This window comes from Vigna radiata, chromosome 6 (genome assembly GCF_000741045.1).
Source record: "Vigna radiata var. radiata cultivar VC1973A chromosome 6, Vradiata_ver6, whole genome shotgun sequence".
Taxonomy (NCBI): Eukaryota; Viridiplantae; Streptophyta; class Magnoliopsida; order Fabales; family Fabaceae; genus Vigna; species Vigna radiata.
Window position 1 is genome coordinate 35,278,349 of NC_028356.1, and position 16,338 is coordinate 35,294,686.

The window sequence follows — 16,338 nt, forward strand, 5'->3', positions numbered from 1 at the left end:
GACACGCTAGTAACTTTTTTTTTTTTTTTATATCACTTATAAACCAAGAGTAGAGTGTAATTTTCTAAAACAATTTCTTTGTAAAAATTAACTTGTTTCTAAAAAAGGTATTTCAACATTCAAACCAGTCTTAAAAATTAACAAAATGAATGAGATAACCAAAATAGTTTGGTGAACGAGGAAAAACATTTGTCACTTTCAAAGGATTAATCTCCAATAATGAAATAATTCTTCAACGGAACGGGGAATACCGACACCGGAGATGATCGGTGATGTGGACCACACCAATCCTCACATTGGATGAATTGGTTAAAAACAGAATCTACATGGACCAAACCTCACTTGATTATGCCGTAGGTGAGTTAAAAATGTGAACTTTTCCAAGAAACATGGAAACATTGTCTCATTGATAGTCTGAAATGAAATGTTTCCAATATGCACACACTAACTGTGCTCAAATCTCAAACTCAAAATTCTTGATTTGATAAAATCTGATACATAACTTTACAAAAGCCGAGGTTCAATATATCAGAAGCCTATACACAATAGAGAATGATCTTANTTTTGCTTTTCTCACCATTGATGAAGAGCTTAATTTCATGTTGTCATAAATCGGTGAGTTGGAGACCATTCACANTCCTCTCTGAGTGAGATGGAGTATGATATGCAATCAACCATACATACAGCAATGACTAACATGTACAAGTGTNATATAGTTTTGAATAATCTCCAAAAGGATGACATTTTGAGATAATTGGAAAATGACAATGCATGTATTTTCCATGATGGATTACCCTGAATGTGTTGTGTGAGACTTTTTCTTCCCAAAGAACATCAAAACCCATGGGAAGAATGACTTCTTCTTCTTCTTTCCGGTCTTTGTATCCGGTGATGACACAGCTCCACTGTTAGAATGGACGTAAGACTTTGAACTGGAAAAGTAACGAAGAGGAACAGGTAAACGATGAGATTTGTCAAAACTGTTTGATCCCTTGTGTCTTTCAAGAGCACCNTCTGAACTTTTACTACTTTGATGCTTAACCAATTCTTTGCCTACTGAACCAGCCTTTCTTCGTTGCACATGATCAGCCCTCCATTTTCTTAGTTCTTGTTCTACACCTAATTTTCCCTCCNTGGCCTTTTCAGCTTTCTCCATCGCCATCTTCAGAGTTTCTCTTCTCACACCCATCTCTCTACTCACACTATTCAACTTCTCCAAGGTTTTCAATTCAGATTCCTTCGCTGCATTAATTTTAGAATTAGCTGTTGCAACCCTCATGTTGGCTTCTTTTTCTGCATCATGTGCTTGTTTGCTGAGATTATAGTACTCCTCCACTGAAAGTGTCACCCAATTGGATGAATCCACTTCGGTGTTGCTCTTAGGTGCTTGACTCTCTTGCAATGCTTTAGTTGCTGCTATTGCCAACCTTTCAGATGCCCTGGCAGCTTCTATCTCCATTTCAGCTGCTAGTAATTTGCTCTGCAATGTGCTTGCACTGCCCTTTAATACTTCAGCCTCCTCCTCTACTCTCTGCAACTCTTCACGAGCTTCTTGAGCAAGCAATTTNGCCTGATTATTCTCTTCAACTGCTTGCTGTAGTTTCTTTGGTAGAACGGCAATTTTCTCTCTGGCTTCCTTTTCCTTCATCTGAACCAAAACCGTTTCTGATATAGTGTTCTCCAGTTCACCTTCAAGAGATGCAGCTGTGATGGAGGCCATTCCCTCTCTTTGCTTCATGGAGGCAAAAGATAGTTTCTNATTTTCAAGTTCTGTTTTTAAGGAGGTTACGGCCACCTTCAAGTAATTTACCTCAGTGCTAGCTTTCTCTATGTTAAGCTTTACTTCCTCAAGTTCCCTTTTGGCGGATGCAACTGCTTCTTGTATTTCACTGTGTGTCTTCTTCTCTGGTTTCTCTGGCCCTTCTTTNGAGATTCCTTCCTCATCACCTTCTGGGTCAGGCTTTGATTCCGTATAAACACTTAATTCAGCTTTCAAATCAAGCAGCAAAGCTGAGGCTGCTTGCAGTTTAGATTTGAGATCCTTAGCAGACCAAATTTTCTGGTTTAGACTCTGGAGTTCTTCTTCTGCCTGTTTGAGTTCCTTCTCCCAAAGGAGACAGTCCTGATCTTTTGCCATGACTGTTCCTATTCTCTGTTCCTCTGCTTCCATGTGTGCAGCATGTGCACTTTCCAGTGCCTCCTTTGTTGCAATCAGCTCAATAGTCAAGTCTTCCACTGTCTTCTCCACTTGCTTTGATGAAGCAATAGCCTCTTCAGATTTCTTGACAGCTTCATCTTTTTCAACAACCAAGGATGCATATTCTCCACGCAATGCATCCAACTCTTCTTTTATAGATGTTAACTCTATGACAGCTGATGAATACCTAGCTCTAGCTACCTCAAGCTGTGCCTTTGCTGCAACACTGGAGTCATCTGCAATGCCTTGCTCCATCTCTTCCACTCTGAGCTTTGCAAGTTCTGAGTCTTGTCTTGCCTGACGTTCTTCTGTTTGAGCCCTCTCTAGGTTGAGTTTAAGCTCTTCTATTAGTCTCTTAGTGGTATCCAGCTCCTGCAGTACTCTCATTTTTTCTTTCTCTGCAGCCTCGGCTTTTTTTCTATATTCCGGGATCAGCTGCTGTGCCTTTTGATGTTCATGCTCTACATGTTTGCGTCTCTGTATATCAGAAAAACTGAAGTTAAAAGCGATTTTACTATGCTGATGAAGCTACCATAGTCATTACTCATTAGTATAAATAAATTATCTTCCAGCTTTGAAGAAATTATTTGGTTTTTGACTTAGTATAATGGTGATGAATCAAGAATATATCTTTTGTTTATCTTTAAAAGGCAAGAAAACATCCAATGGAACTCTTTCCTCAAGAACACGTTATGGAGTTGCAAAATAAGTAAATGAGAGACATATATACCTCCACTGTCTGGATTCTATGAGCCTTCCAATCCACAATGCCTCCAAATTTGGAAACAGCTTCCTTGACAGATTCAAATGGAGCAGCTGTATCAATAAGGCTTCTTCTTGCAGCCATCTGCTTGGCATAACTAGGTGAGTCAGCGGCTCCCACAGTAGTATCGGTAACAATGATTTGAGATGGATCTGTCTTCTGTTCTTTCTGGTCATTCTGCAACTNTGTTTTTTCAGAAGAGGAATCCAAGAGTTTTATCTGACTGTCATCACTGGCAGATGGTGAATCATCAGTTCTCAAAGCAACATCAGTAACATTGTCTTGAGACGGATCTGTCTTCTGTTCTTTCTGATCATTCTGCAACTCTATCTGTTCAGAAGAGGAAGCAATCTGATCACTGGCAGCAGGTGGATCAACAGCTCCCACAACAACATCAGTATCAATTGTTTGAGGTATATCAATCTTAAGTATTTTGTGGTCATTCTGGAACTCTTTTTCCTTGAAAAAGGAAGTTGACAATTCCATCTGATTATCAGCATCACTGCCATCACAGACAGTAGAACCACCATCCTGTTGCCTATTTGACATATCTTCTAATTCTCCAGCTTCAGAATCTGCAGGCATGGCTCCTTGGTTGCTTTGTTCCCTTACGTGAACAGCACCTTTTGAGGTTGAAGCTGAATTATCTACTGCAACATCAGCAACCATGGTTTGAGGTGAGTCTGTTATTAGTTCTATGGGGCCAGTCTGCAACTCTTTTGTTTCAGAAGATGATGTTGAGGGATTCATCAGATTATCAACATCACTGCTAGCAGTGACAGCAGAAACACCTTCCTTCTGCCTGTTAAAGTCATCTTCATCTTGGTGGCTTTCTTCTGTTGCATGAACTGTAGCTTCAGGAATAGAAGCTGAATCACCTGTGGGAAGATGTTCAACTTGTGCAATAGTTTTATCGTTAGAAGCATTTAGGGACACTTCTAAGTCAGAGAACTCTCTGGGAAAACCAGTGCCAGCCATCACTTCACTGTTTTCTTCAGGGGTTTCTGCCAGCGGCTTCTGCTCAGCCATTATTACAGAGGTTTCTGGGGGTGGCTTGTCTTCAACGTCCTCCATTTGTAAGAAGCAATTGGAAGAGTTAAAGGCATCTAAAAGGAAAATGATAAAGAATCAATCAGTGAAAAAAAATGAGAGTTGTTGTTGGTTGATCAACCTTTTCAGTAAATTCAATCAGATTCAGAATAAAATATGATCATGCAGAGGTTTCGAATTTAAGGCTGATGACAACGTTTAGAAAAGCAGTAAAATGATAATTGATTCCCATATGTAACCTTTAATTGGTTGAACATCAACCAATGATAAAAATACAGAATCTTATGATGCATGAAAAGCTGAAAAATCCTCCCGTTTCAGACACGTTGACATTGAAACCAAGATTACAAACACGTGAAGAAAGTTATAAGAAAGACAACCTAGGTACACAAAAACTAACATTTCAGGTAGTAATTACCATGCATCCGACATAAGTAGGCCAATTTTTAACTGGGCTGATGAAATTTGTAAATACTTCTGGTACATGTATATCTCAATGGAGAGAAAGAAACAGAAACAAAAACAAAAATCTTATGGAAAAGGCAATAGATATGAAGAAAATTGTATTGGAAACAATCACATCCAGCCCCAGATAAAGAAAAACATTAATCCAAACTTTGCAAAGCAAAAAAGCTATTATATTAAAGATGGTTTTTTGCAACAGTGATGATGGGGAGGAATTGAAGGGCGAAAGAGGGTATGAGGAAAAGGAAGAAAACAGATTAAGCAAATAAGATGGTGGTTTGAAAAAGAAGAAAGAAGCAAAAAGAGAAGAGAAAGAAGAGAAAAGAGAAGGAGAGGAAAATACCCGGATTAAGCAGAAACAAAACTGATGATTGAGAATAGAGACATATTAATGATCAATGAAAAATTATGAGGAGGAAATGCAATGTAGAAATTATAATTAGATTGAGAAAAAGTTGGAGCTAAAATTAGAACAAGTAAGGAAAAGAAGAAGAAAGGGTCAAGAAGGATGAACAGCTACCTTGTCACATAAACTAAACATAAAAGGTCCACTCTGTACTCTCTCTTTTCAATTTTTTTTTCTAGATGGACTTCAAATAAATAATAATATTATGGTTGCTTATATGAGAAAAAAAAAAGTTTATAATTATTTATTTTTCCATTTAAAATAGGATTTCAAGCAGTCAAATAAACAATATTACATAAAAATAGTATTAAATATTAGTGATATTAATATCTTTATGTTTATGTATTAATATTTTAATTTTTCTTTTAAATATGATAATGATTTTAACTTAATGGATTTGAATTAAGTAAGTAAATAATAATATTTTGATAAATAAAAGTGATAATAATGAGTAATTATTTAATTTACATAATTTTTACTATACCTCATATCTTTATTTGTATATATAAAAGAAGGTTGTTGGAACATTTTGCAAAGTAAAGGTAAAATTGATGTTTTAATGTAAAGTATTTATTATGTTTAAGTAGATAATTATTTTCTTATGATAAAAGATTAATATGCCTTTGATAAAAATAATAATGAAATTTTAAAAATTATGTGAAATATTACTTCAATAAAAATAATTATTTTAAATTACATAGTTATTTAACTAACGTATATTTTAAGATTAAATATTTAAATTGAACATATTTTATTTATCTAAATCGTAATAATTTAAAATTTTAAAACATAAATTTGTGAGATATGTTCTAGTATTTAAAAAATATTTAATGCAATTATTGTGTTTAAATCAAAATAGTTTTTCACAGAAAAATTAAAAAATATATAACAAGTTTAATGAAATATTAACAACACAATAAATCTAAGATAATTTTCAACTTTTATAATAAATAATTAAATATCTTTTTTCTCTAACACATATTATAAATGTAATAAATTAATTAAAACACTAAATTTTCAAATATATTATTTACGAAAATGATACTAATTATCAAGACTTCAAAATATATATAGAGAGAGAAAGAGAGAGAGAAAAGAGAGAAGGATGAAGAGAAAAAGTAAGAATATTTTACATTAACTTTTTATGATGATATCATAATTTAACATTAATAGTTTTTATTTTTGTAATATCCGATGTAAAAGTGTTGATCAATTAAAGGACAAAGAATTTTGCATATTGATTATTAGGTGTGAACGTGTGGCAATGTCAAATAATGCGATATCAGGACACAAAATCAAACGTCAGAATCAACACGTCATAAATAACAATACTATAATGTTGTGTTGTAGTCCAACTATCCAATTTCTCATCTTTTTACTCAATGGAGGTTTAAAACAAAATACTTCTTTTAGTTTTACTTTCTTAAATAACCTTATTTTATTAAAAATACAAATTAAAATGAAGAAGTTGGATACTCTAATTTTTAAAATCCAATTCAGTTGATAAAGATTTTTTTTCTAATTATGCATATAAATAATTATTAAAAATTAAAATTTGTTTTAGTAATTCCTAACCACAAGATAAGAAATCAGAGAAAAACCAATGGTAGCATGACATGGCATGGTTTCGTGTGGTGCACGTAGCATGAATGTGATTTTCCAGTTGGGCCCACTGGCCCAATGGTTTGAAATAATCCAACTCAAATGAGACAAAATGCCATCCGTTGGATTGGATCCATCCATGCGTACAAGGAGTACCGTCCGATGAAACCCTTTCAAGCTTCAATACTGTAATTTTGTTATTAACGCGATTAAGACTGCTAGGTACAGTATAATGCAATTAAGACTTTTTTCTTTTCTTTTCTTATAACTATTATTGTTTCTTAAAGTTTTTTTATTACATATACTCACAAAAATAATTGATATGCTATCTTTTATTTTTTTAATCTGTGATGAGTGAATTTATTCTTTCTAGAAATAATTTATTTTTTTAAAAAATGTGTTACCAATTATAATTATAGTTGAACATAAAGGCAGAAATATTTTTCCATAAAAATATGATTTCATCATTCTAAAGATTCTTATTTTTTATTCGAATCTAAACTTAGTTGGTCAATTTTTTTCTTTTAATCTAAGTTAGATTCTTAATTTTGAAAAATTAAAGCGATAAAAATTGACTAAACATGTTAAAAAAACATTAACATGAATTTTTTAAATATGAAACATGCTATATGAATTTTTTTTTTAAATAAAAAATTTAATACAAAATTTGAAAAAAGGTCTGGCTCAAACCCTAATTAACAATTCCTACACTGCATAGTTCAATCACGATGATCATCGTGTTGAGTTCAATCACCACTGTCTGGCTTCATTTCTCATATGATAATTCTTTTTCATGATGATTTCAAAATTAACCAGTAAAATTTGTTTTATTGATAATTCTTTTTCATGATGATTTCAAATTTTTTTATTCTGTATATTTTTGTTATGCAACACTTATTTTATCTATACCCTATATCCTCTTAAAAATTTACATTAAACAGGATAAAAGTGCGATGAAAATTTGTTATAATGTATGTTTCCATTATTGAGTGACTCCTAAATAAATAAACAGCATGAAAAAAAAAAAAAATCTCTGCACAAGTAAGATGACGAAGTACAGTTGCAGAAAACAAAAACAAAAAACAAAAGAATGAAAATTGGAAAATGTGGTATAATTATACAACTATAACCTAATTTAGGTATAACCTAATCAATCAAAAGTGAGCCTTGTCTTCTGGGATCTGTGACATTGATCTTCCAGTGCATGTCCGGCAACCCAAGCTTCCCTGCCTTTCGCCTCTCCCAGTTGAGCTCCGTCCTTCTCTTTCGGGTCAACCGGCAGAGGCTCTGCAGCCGCTCGTCCATGGCGTCGTGAACTTTCCACCACCGTCGATGCGCCACGTCGCTGGCGTAGACCCTTTGATCTTCCACGTCCCAGTTGCAGTCGTAGTCCCTGTAACAGTGCCAGGGCTTCAGACCCAGGTAGTGGATCGCGTAGAGTTTCGGAGGGTCCGCGCCGAACATCGCGTTCTTCACACTCGCCTCCAGCGTCGTGTTCGCCCAGAAGTTCTTCAGAAAGTTCACGCGCCGGGGAAGCCTGTGCCACCACACGAATATCTCGTTCAGGAAACCCTGGTCGCCCCTACAATCAACATATGAAAGCCATGCATGTCACAAATTGTTCATAAACTATAACTAGTAAATACTTATCGTATATATAATGCTTCTTTTAAAAATGAGTAATTAAATATTTCACAATAATTAACTTTAAAAAGAAAAAGGGTAAATAAGTAATTAAAAAATGTGAATTTTTAGATTTACGAGGGAAAATAACTTCGTACCCGTTGTACGAGACGACATCGTGGCGGCGCGACATGAGAACATCGAAGGTGCAGTTGGAAGGTTCGAGAACCATGATGCCGGAGTTGAAGATGGACTGGTCATTACCGGTGGCGGACATCTGAGGGAAATTGAAGAGGATGTCGAGGTTGCGGAGGACAATGATGTCGGCGTCGATGAAGATCACTCTCTCGTACTCCGTCAACTGCCACAACCTGAACTTGCTGTAGTTGTACTCATTGTAGGTGCCCTCCTCGGCCCGCGGGTTCCGGATCCGGGAGATGAGTCGGATCTTCCAGCCGGAGAGCTCGAGGGCGCGGCGCTTGACGGCGGAGATGGAGTTGTCGAGGAGTAGCACGAGGTCGCGTTTGGTTCCCGTCTGGAGAAGCGTCTGCGCCAGCGTTATTGCGCCGCAAACGTAGCCTTCCGACGAGTGAAGAACCGTCGCGTAGGCCTCGCGTTTCGCTCGAGCTTCGCTTTGAACGTTCTGTTCCAGTTTTGACGTGTCGTACACCTTGTCAATTCCTAAAAATTGCAACAAAAATTCACAAGGTCAAAAAAAGATAAAAAAAATGTTTTCTAAAAATGTTTATTAATTATAATATCTTCATTTTCCATGCGTACGAAAAAGTATTGTGTTTTAAGAAACCCTTTCCCTGCATTACAATCAAAGTTGGTTACCCTTTGGCTTTCAACTTTCCATGTATAAAATACATTACTTTTTAGAAGAAATTAAAACTAGCCATCGTAATTGTTAGTGATGTCTAATAAAATTATTTAGTTATATAAGTTGATAAGTAAAAAATAAAATATGGTTTACACAGCAAAAAGGCAATTTTCCAGAAGAAGCTGCATGCAATATGATTAACGGTTGGACTGTGCATATTTCACAGGAAGATTGCTAATGATGACTTAAGATTAACTGAGAGATATATAGCTTCTTCGTCTTTAAGATATACTTATTAGCAAAGTCACCAAAAATATTTGCATTTTCTGAAGTTCCATGCAAACGTATAAAACTTTATTTAATTGCTTTCAGAAAACTTGATTTTACATATTTTTATAATTTTCCTTCTTCGATGAATTTGTATCATGTATTTCAGTAAAAAAAAAATGTCGTGCACCTCTTTTGAACATGTCTTTTATGCATAAATGGTACCGACTTTACGAAAAAAAAAAAAAGCAAACAGAAAAAAGGTCTCTATAATTTTGATCCCAGTTTTGGGTAAATTGAGAAAGAAAGGGGAAGATACAAGAAGAAAAAAACTAAAATAAATAATGCAAAAATAAATAAAATAAATGGAATAAAAATGTTTATAAAATACTATAAATTGTAACTTCATTTTATAACAGAAATGCTACCATAAAACAATCTTGCTTTATGAGGAAAATAAATAAAAATAATTGGAAAAAGTTATATTTAATGGTCTTTGTTGTTATTCATGTCTTCAAAAACAATTTTAAGCCGTTAGCTATGCTTGATGTGAGATATCACCCAACTCAAAACCTTCAACTACAATGTTATATATTCACAAAAAAGTAAAAGAAAAGAAAAATAAAACAATTGTCTTAGGATTTCAACCAAGCGCCTGTAGCTCAGTGGATAGAGCGTCTGTTTCCTAAGCAGAAAGTCGTAGGTTCGACCCCTACCTGGCGCGATCATTTTAAACCTTTTCTTGGTTTTTATTTATTTTTTATTTTATTTAATTTTTTTAATGTTTGCTTATTTTTCAATGCACCTAACTTATTTTTCAATCCATAATATTTTTTTTTCCTAGTAGCTTAATTAATACTCAATACTTTTGAAACTATAATTTGATTAGCTTAAGAAATAATTCCTACCCACTTGATGAATATGTAGGCAATTAAGCATACCTTGTTCCCACAGAGGCAGAGCCAAATTGCAAGAGCCAACAGGCAAAGACACCTTCTGCTCCAACCACTTTACATCAACCTCATAATACCACCATTCATTTTCCTGCTTAACCAAATCCTTGCACCTAAACACCTCCATCATTGGCCTACACTTGCTCCACAACACCACTTTTGTCTTCCAATTCCAATCCTTCTTCCCTTTCTTCACCACCAAATTCGCCACAATCATATGAACTTGTAACCTGAAAAACAAAATGGTATGGTTCAAACTATGTCAACTAGGTTTGGTTGAAACTATATATAGATAAATGTTAGTTCAGAATATATACCTGAAAACATCCCTTGCCCACCCTTCTTCAGGGTACTTGCATGGCAACTTGGCTATGATCACGTCCATGTTTCCATATGCTGCAAACTCTGGCATTGGTATCTCCGGGCATGATGGAACATCACTCTCTTCCTCTTCATCTATCCATTCCGGAAATAAATCTGTCCAATTGAAAAACTCTGACACCCTTTCGAAATAAACCTCTGTTGTTTCTCCAAGGTTGTTCCATTCACTCACATCATCTTCATGCATGTTCACCATTCCCATCTTCAATCCCTTCCCCATTTCACCAAAGAACCTAGGCACCTCTATTTTACTCGCATTCTGCTTTCGCATTCTACTTTTCAATTCTGGTTCCTCCAACACTGCTTTCATCTTCATGCTTTTTTCTTCCTACAAGTTTCAATATCATATACAAGAAGTTATGTATACACATTTTCATCAAACACTTACAGAAAGTGACATGGATCAAGCTTCATTTAATGTGAAAACACTTGTTTTTATGCTTTAAATGATGAGATGAATCATTGAAGAAACATGAGTTCAATCCACGCATAACGGTTGATACCACCTCTAACTCAAATATGACATGACAGTAAGAAGTTCATTTAGTCTATAAAAGAAGCACAACACACACAGAAAAAAAGGAGAAAAAGAAGAAAAAGAAAGGAATGCCATTAGAGTAGGCTCACCTTACCTTGTGATGGCATTCCCTCAAGGAGCACCTAACAAGGGAGGCTGCATTTTCAAAGTAGACTGAGGAAGATGGTTGGAGAAGAAGCGTTGCATAAACAACAAGAAAGATGGCAAGACAGACCAAATTGATTCTGATGACCAATGCTTTAGAAGGTGCTGTCTTGAACAACTTTTGAAGACTTGAAACTTCCATATCCCTTGAGCAGCAACGTTAAATGGAGGGGGCCTATGAACTATATATGCAAATGATTTCTCCAGTAGATGTAGTAGTTGTGGATGATTAATTTGGAAGGAGTTGTTGGAGGATTATATACATGAGTAAATCTCAAAGCAAGAAAGACCCTTTATGAAGCTCCATTTGCACTTCCTTGAAGATCAATTTCCTTTAGTGCAAGATTAGAGAATGTAAGTAAAATTTGTTTGCTTAAATTTGAGGTTTAGTTGACACATGTGAACAATTTATTTTCTAGAACAAAGTTCCAAAATGACAAAAATGTGTCATGTCCCATAATCATTGAAAGCAAGAGGGAAAGGATAGAGTAGTAAAACAGCAATCTCAATTATTCATTGGAAGAAAAGATTTTGAGGGCAGTTGAGCAGACTCACCAACACCTAATCGGTTGCCCTGTCAATTTTGATCCCAAAGTTCAAAGTGTTATTTTTTATATGCTGTGAAACTAGCTCCACTAATTCCTCATATATCATTGTAAACTGCTTTTGGTTTTACGTCATGATCCAAAATTGTTTCACAATGAGAATGGTGAACCATCACATTTTTGTTGGGACATAATGATTTTATACGATTGGACTAACTGGGTAGGTCCTACCCAACCAATCATCCTTCTCAATCTCATCAACAAATACAACACATTGGGTCAACTATGACTTTTATAGGACCATCATATATGTATGTTTGAGTATAAACAAAAGTCTTGTGAAAGAAGAACTTATGAAAAGTTTATATATACATAGATATTTCCAATGGTAAAAAGTTATTTGGTGTGATATCAAAAGCAAAATAATGAAAAATTGACCCAAACCATATATAGAATGTGTTGAACCTCCTCTATTACTAACTTATATAATAATTTATTTTTATTTATATATTATAATTTTACTTTTTCTTTTAATTAACATGTAATTTTTAACAAATGTAATAGATAAGTGAGGACGTTACTTTACATGACCTACTTTATGAATTTATGGTCTTACTTACTACAAACTTTTATAGGAAAGAATTTCATTCTAGCAATAAATTGGTAGTATGTGATTGACGTAACATGTAAAAGTTACAAACAGTGGAGGCAAATTCTCATTAGTAATTATAATAATAATTTTAAAATAACTTGAAAGTATACTTGCATTTGGTAAACACTTACGTGATTCTAGCTCGTATTTTATGATAATTTTGTAACTTGACAACGAGTTATTGCTTCACGTAAGCAATTGTATAAAGAGAAAATTAAGAATGGAAGATTTGAGTAGATTGATGTCTTATAAGGAAAAACTAATAACACTTAATAAAATAATTTATACCTATTTGTAATCCTTACTAAATATGTTATTTTATTTGATTTTAAAATAGGTATAAATTTAAAAATTTGAAAAATAAAAAAAAATACTGTTTTAAACTGGTATTCTGTATTGCTTTTTGACCCATTTTGTGCAAGTTTGACTGGTTTGTATGGTTTCTGAAAATCCTTAAGTTTTTTGGAGTAAACTTACATTTTTATTCAACAGATTTCTTGATTGAATAATAGACCAATCCGATCTAATCTATACATTCATTTTTAGTTATATTTGGTATCATTTTTTTATTAAATTATTTTACTATTTAAATATAGTTAACTGGATACTATAATCAGCTTAAAATTATATTTTCTTTTATATACGATAACTCGCATATACGGAAAAGCTCTGCATAACAACATTTTGAGTGCCTGTACAGGAGAGATAAACAACTAGGTTACCATTGACTCCTAAGGAAAGCATGAACTCTAAACTGATGATGAACTCTAAAAAAATTATGTTCCTAAAGAAGGAAAGAAGAAAAAAAAAAGGAATTCAAATACACTAATTAAGGAAATTCAATATTAATGAGTTATATTAAAAGTCATAACACTATTTTCAGTTAAAAAATTTAAACATTGTGAATATTTTTTCTTTATATGTTAATCAAATTTTTTGTTTTTATTTAATATGAAACTTTCCACTTATATTGAAATTCCTATCCATAATAGTACACAATGAAACAATTTTATAAATCTTGTTTCATTGTAGATCTAACCAAACCGCAAATTGACTTAAAATGAAGAGTAATAAAAAAATTATCCAATTTTGTAAGATGTTATTTCTTTTTACTTTAGATTATATTTTGTCACACTTTTTATACTTTTTATTCTAATTTAAACATCTTATAAAAGGCCTACCCTTATAAGTTTTATTTGTGCTTTAATTTTTTAAAACTCAAGATTTTATTCTTATAAATCTTATTTAATATCTAAGATTTTAAATTTAATGTTGAATCAACATTAGAGTGTCTTAAAAGACCTAATATTTAGCTTAATTTTTTTTTATGGAGAAATTCAAACACATAATTGGTTACTGGCATGACTAACATATAAAGGAAAGTAACAAGTAATTTGAGTTCTTCTCCAAAACTTTGGTGTACTTTGTCGAATAACTCCTGAGAACATGCATACATAAATGAAAAACTTAGAGCAAGAGTAGCTGAATTTAACATTGAAATAGATCTAATTGATTAGAAAACATCCTTAACTTGAGTAAATAAAGTTTTAGATTATAATTTTATAAATGAAAGAAGTTTTAGGTTTACTCCAAATCAAAGAAAAAAGCCAAATATATTGTAAATAAACCACAATCCAACATTTTACAACACTCCATAATGTGATTGAGTCAATCTCTTTAATGTTAGCAGTTAAGTCCTCTTTCCTACATCTAATTGCATCATTGCATTGTATCCATTGAGGATCTTAAAACAGTGTCTCCATAGAAATCATTTATGTCATTAGACAAGGAAAAGGAATACACAACAACTACGAATAAGTCCAGAGCTCATGACATCTTACCATTTATTGACTTACATGTTACAACAACAATATCGAAGCATAAAAAACCATGGTAGCTTAACTTTGAATTCTGGGAATCTAGCATTGCTTTATTTTCTTTCGTGTCCAAACTGAACTTTTTCTTCGGGAATAAAATTAGATTTCCATAAACATTAAATTGGATTTTCCCATATTTAATGGACCTGATCCAAAAAATTGGTTGTCTAAATTTTAAAGCTATTCTACATTATGATAGTATATTACGATATTCTTTAGGCAGATAAATAGGAATGGAAAAAAGAGTATTTTTTTTCAGCGATTTTGTAAAGTTAAATTCAGTTTAAAATATATTTTTTAACATGGTATTAAAATTATGAGTTAGAATCTATCATAACACAATTTGTTGTTTGTTTGATCTATTGTTCCATCTATCATACTATATATCATTAATGTCTAGTTACACGCTTGAAATATATATGATGTGGTAGGACGATATGTTAAAATTCACACGTTGGCTGGATATAAGACCAATTTACATAGTATACAAGTGGATGCAAACTCACCTTTCAAGCATGTTCGGTAATATTGAATTAGCCTTAAACTGTGTTTTATCATGAAGGGTGGTGTAATTTATCAAGCTAAACTGTGTTTATCTCTAGTTGATAAAATCTTTTATATACTCCTCCGTACTTACATGCATAGAAATCAAGGGAGGTCTGAAAATAGAGAATAAACTTGAAATGACTTTGATATCATATCAAGATAATGAAATTAAGAAATTAAGATGGTTTGATAGTCGTGTCAAGAAGATCTAAATCTCAGTAGACTTTCGATCTAATATCATATAAAAGTAGTGGTATTTAGGTATAATAAACCTGCAAAATTGGCTTAATAAGAGAAAGTTTGCTTTGTTTATATATTATAATTTGATCTCATCTATAAGTAATATAAAATACTCAACACAATCTCTTGTTATTATTGTACATTTACGTTAATGACATTAAACGTAAAATCAAAAGAAGTCTTATAATGGGTGACATTATAGATCCAAATTTCGATTATTATATAATTATAATGGGTGATATTATAACAACTATAATATATTAAGTTAAATTAATCTTACCAATATAGAAATTTTAATTCCTTGAGTTTCAAATGCTACATTGTAATTGGACATCCTCTTATGTTTGGTAATTTCATCGTTGCTTTGTTCTTAACTCTCAACTGTTCAGCAATGTGACACCAGTTAAAATGCACAAGATCAACATTCGGATTTGAGTGAATAAATATTAACTAGAATGCAATTACCTTTGAGGTACCTTAATCACGAAGAATAGATATAGCATAAACATTTTGATGCTTGAAAAATTGGTGTGTTGCACAATGATATGTTTCCTTTAATGGTTTTTGCAGTTACATAGTCAAAGATATATGTCGGTAAAACGAGAAATTACTGTGTATCCGAATTTTTGGTAACAATATATAATTGTCTCAACCAAATCTTGTGTTGCATAACCTATTATCATAATACAAAGTTTATTGTGTTGCATAACCTATTATCATAATACAAATAAACTTTGTTGTGTTTTTTAAAGTGTAATATCTTTTTAAAGTATGTCCGGTATACATAATCAATATCATTACCTTTTTTTTTCATATACTTTCAGACAATAGTAACCAAAGACTTTGACATTCTCAATTGTGTTTAATGCTTACAATTTTTAGTACTTAGTTTTTTTTTTTCTTAAGATTTACGTGTGGGGAATTATAGAATTATATGTTTTGAAGGTCACTTGTTGCAAGAACGAAATTAAAGTTTGTAAAAACTCCTTTTAGCAAAGACAAGACTTCTTAGTCTTCAAATCGAAATGTTTTAGGACTTTGATGTAAACTCATATTGAGAGGAGGTATGTTTTCAACTTTACGTCTTCAAATGGAGATGTTTTAGGTCTCTCAAAATCAAGATTGCTTGTGTCTCATGAATAGTGTTATTTATACTAGATTTATGGGTCTTTACTTAGTTGGGCTTGGACTTGTGAACAATTACCTTAATTAATCTTGATTAACAACTTATATGACCCTTCTTAACCTTAAATCATATTCAAGTTA

The 16,338-nt window shown here is 32.8% G+C and overlaps 2 protein-coding genes and 1 non-coding gene across 4 annotated transcripts; 1 reads left to right on the plus strand and 2 right to left on the minus strand.

Moving 5' to 3' along the window:
- Window positions 1-588: 588 nt before the first annotated feature.
- LOC106763143 (protein WEAK CHLOROPLAST MOVEMENT UNDER BLUE LIGHT 1) lies at window positions 589-3,938 on the minus strand. Its single transcript, XM_022782235.1, has 2 exons — window positions 2,928-3,938; window positions 589-2,674 (listed from the first exon to the last, which is right to left on the minus strand). The coding sequence occupies exons 1-2, from the start codon at window positions 3,936-3,938 to the stop codon at window positions 791-793; spliced, it is 2,895 nt and encodes a 964-aa protein (XP_022637956.1). The 3' UTR covers window positions 589-790.
- Window positions 3,939-7,499: 3,561 nt separating this feature from the next.
- On the minus strand, window positions 7,500-11,573 carry LOC106763929 (UDP-glucuronate:xylan alpha-glucuronosyltransferase 2). Of its 2 annotated transcripts, none has more exons than XM_014648107.2 (5): window positions 11,163-11,573; window positions 10,467-10,858; window positions 10,138-10,379; window positions 8,265-8,787; window positions 7,500-8,065 (listed from the first exon to the last, which is right to left on the minus strand). In XM_014648107.2, exons 1-5 carry the CDS (start codon window positions 11,352-11,354, stop codon window positions 7,630-7,632), a joined length of 1,785 nt encoding a protein of 594 aa, XP_014503593.1. In that variant the 5' UTR covers window positions 11,355-11,573; the 3' UTR covers window positions 7,500-7,629. The 2 variants fall into 2 exon arrangements, with proteins under 2 accessions (XP_014503593.1, XP_014503594.1); XM_014648108.2 differs by having other exon boundaries at window positions 11,158-11,290.
- Window positions 9,848-9,920, plus strand: TRNAR-CCU. The gene has a single exon. It is a non-coding gene; the product is annotated as a tRNA-Arg (tRNA).
- Window positions 11,574-16,338: the final 4,765 nt, after the last annotated feature.

Coding starts and splice junctions, on each gene's coding strand:
- LOC106763929 (XM_014648107.2), bottom strand. CDS start 11,354: ATGGAAGTTTCAAGTCTTCAAAAGTTGTTCAAGACAGCACCTTCTAAA. Junction 10,380..10,466: donor TGGGCAAGGGATGTTTTCAG/GTATATATTCTG, acceptor TTTGTTTTTCAG/GTTACAAGTTCATATGATTG. Junction 8,066..8,264: donor GATGTCGTCTCGTACAACGG/GTACGAAGTTAT, acceptor TGTTGATTGTAG/GGGCGACCAGGGTTTCCTGA.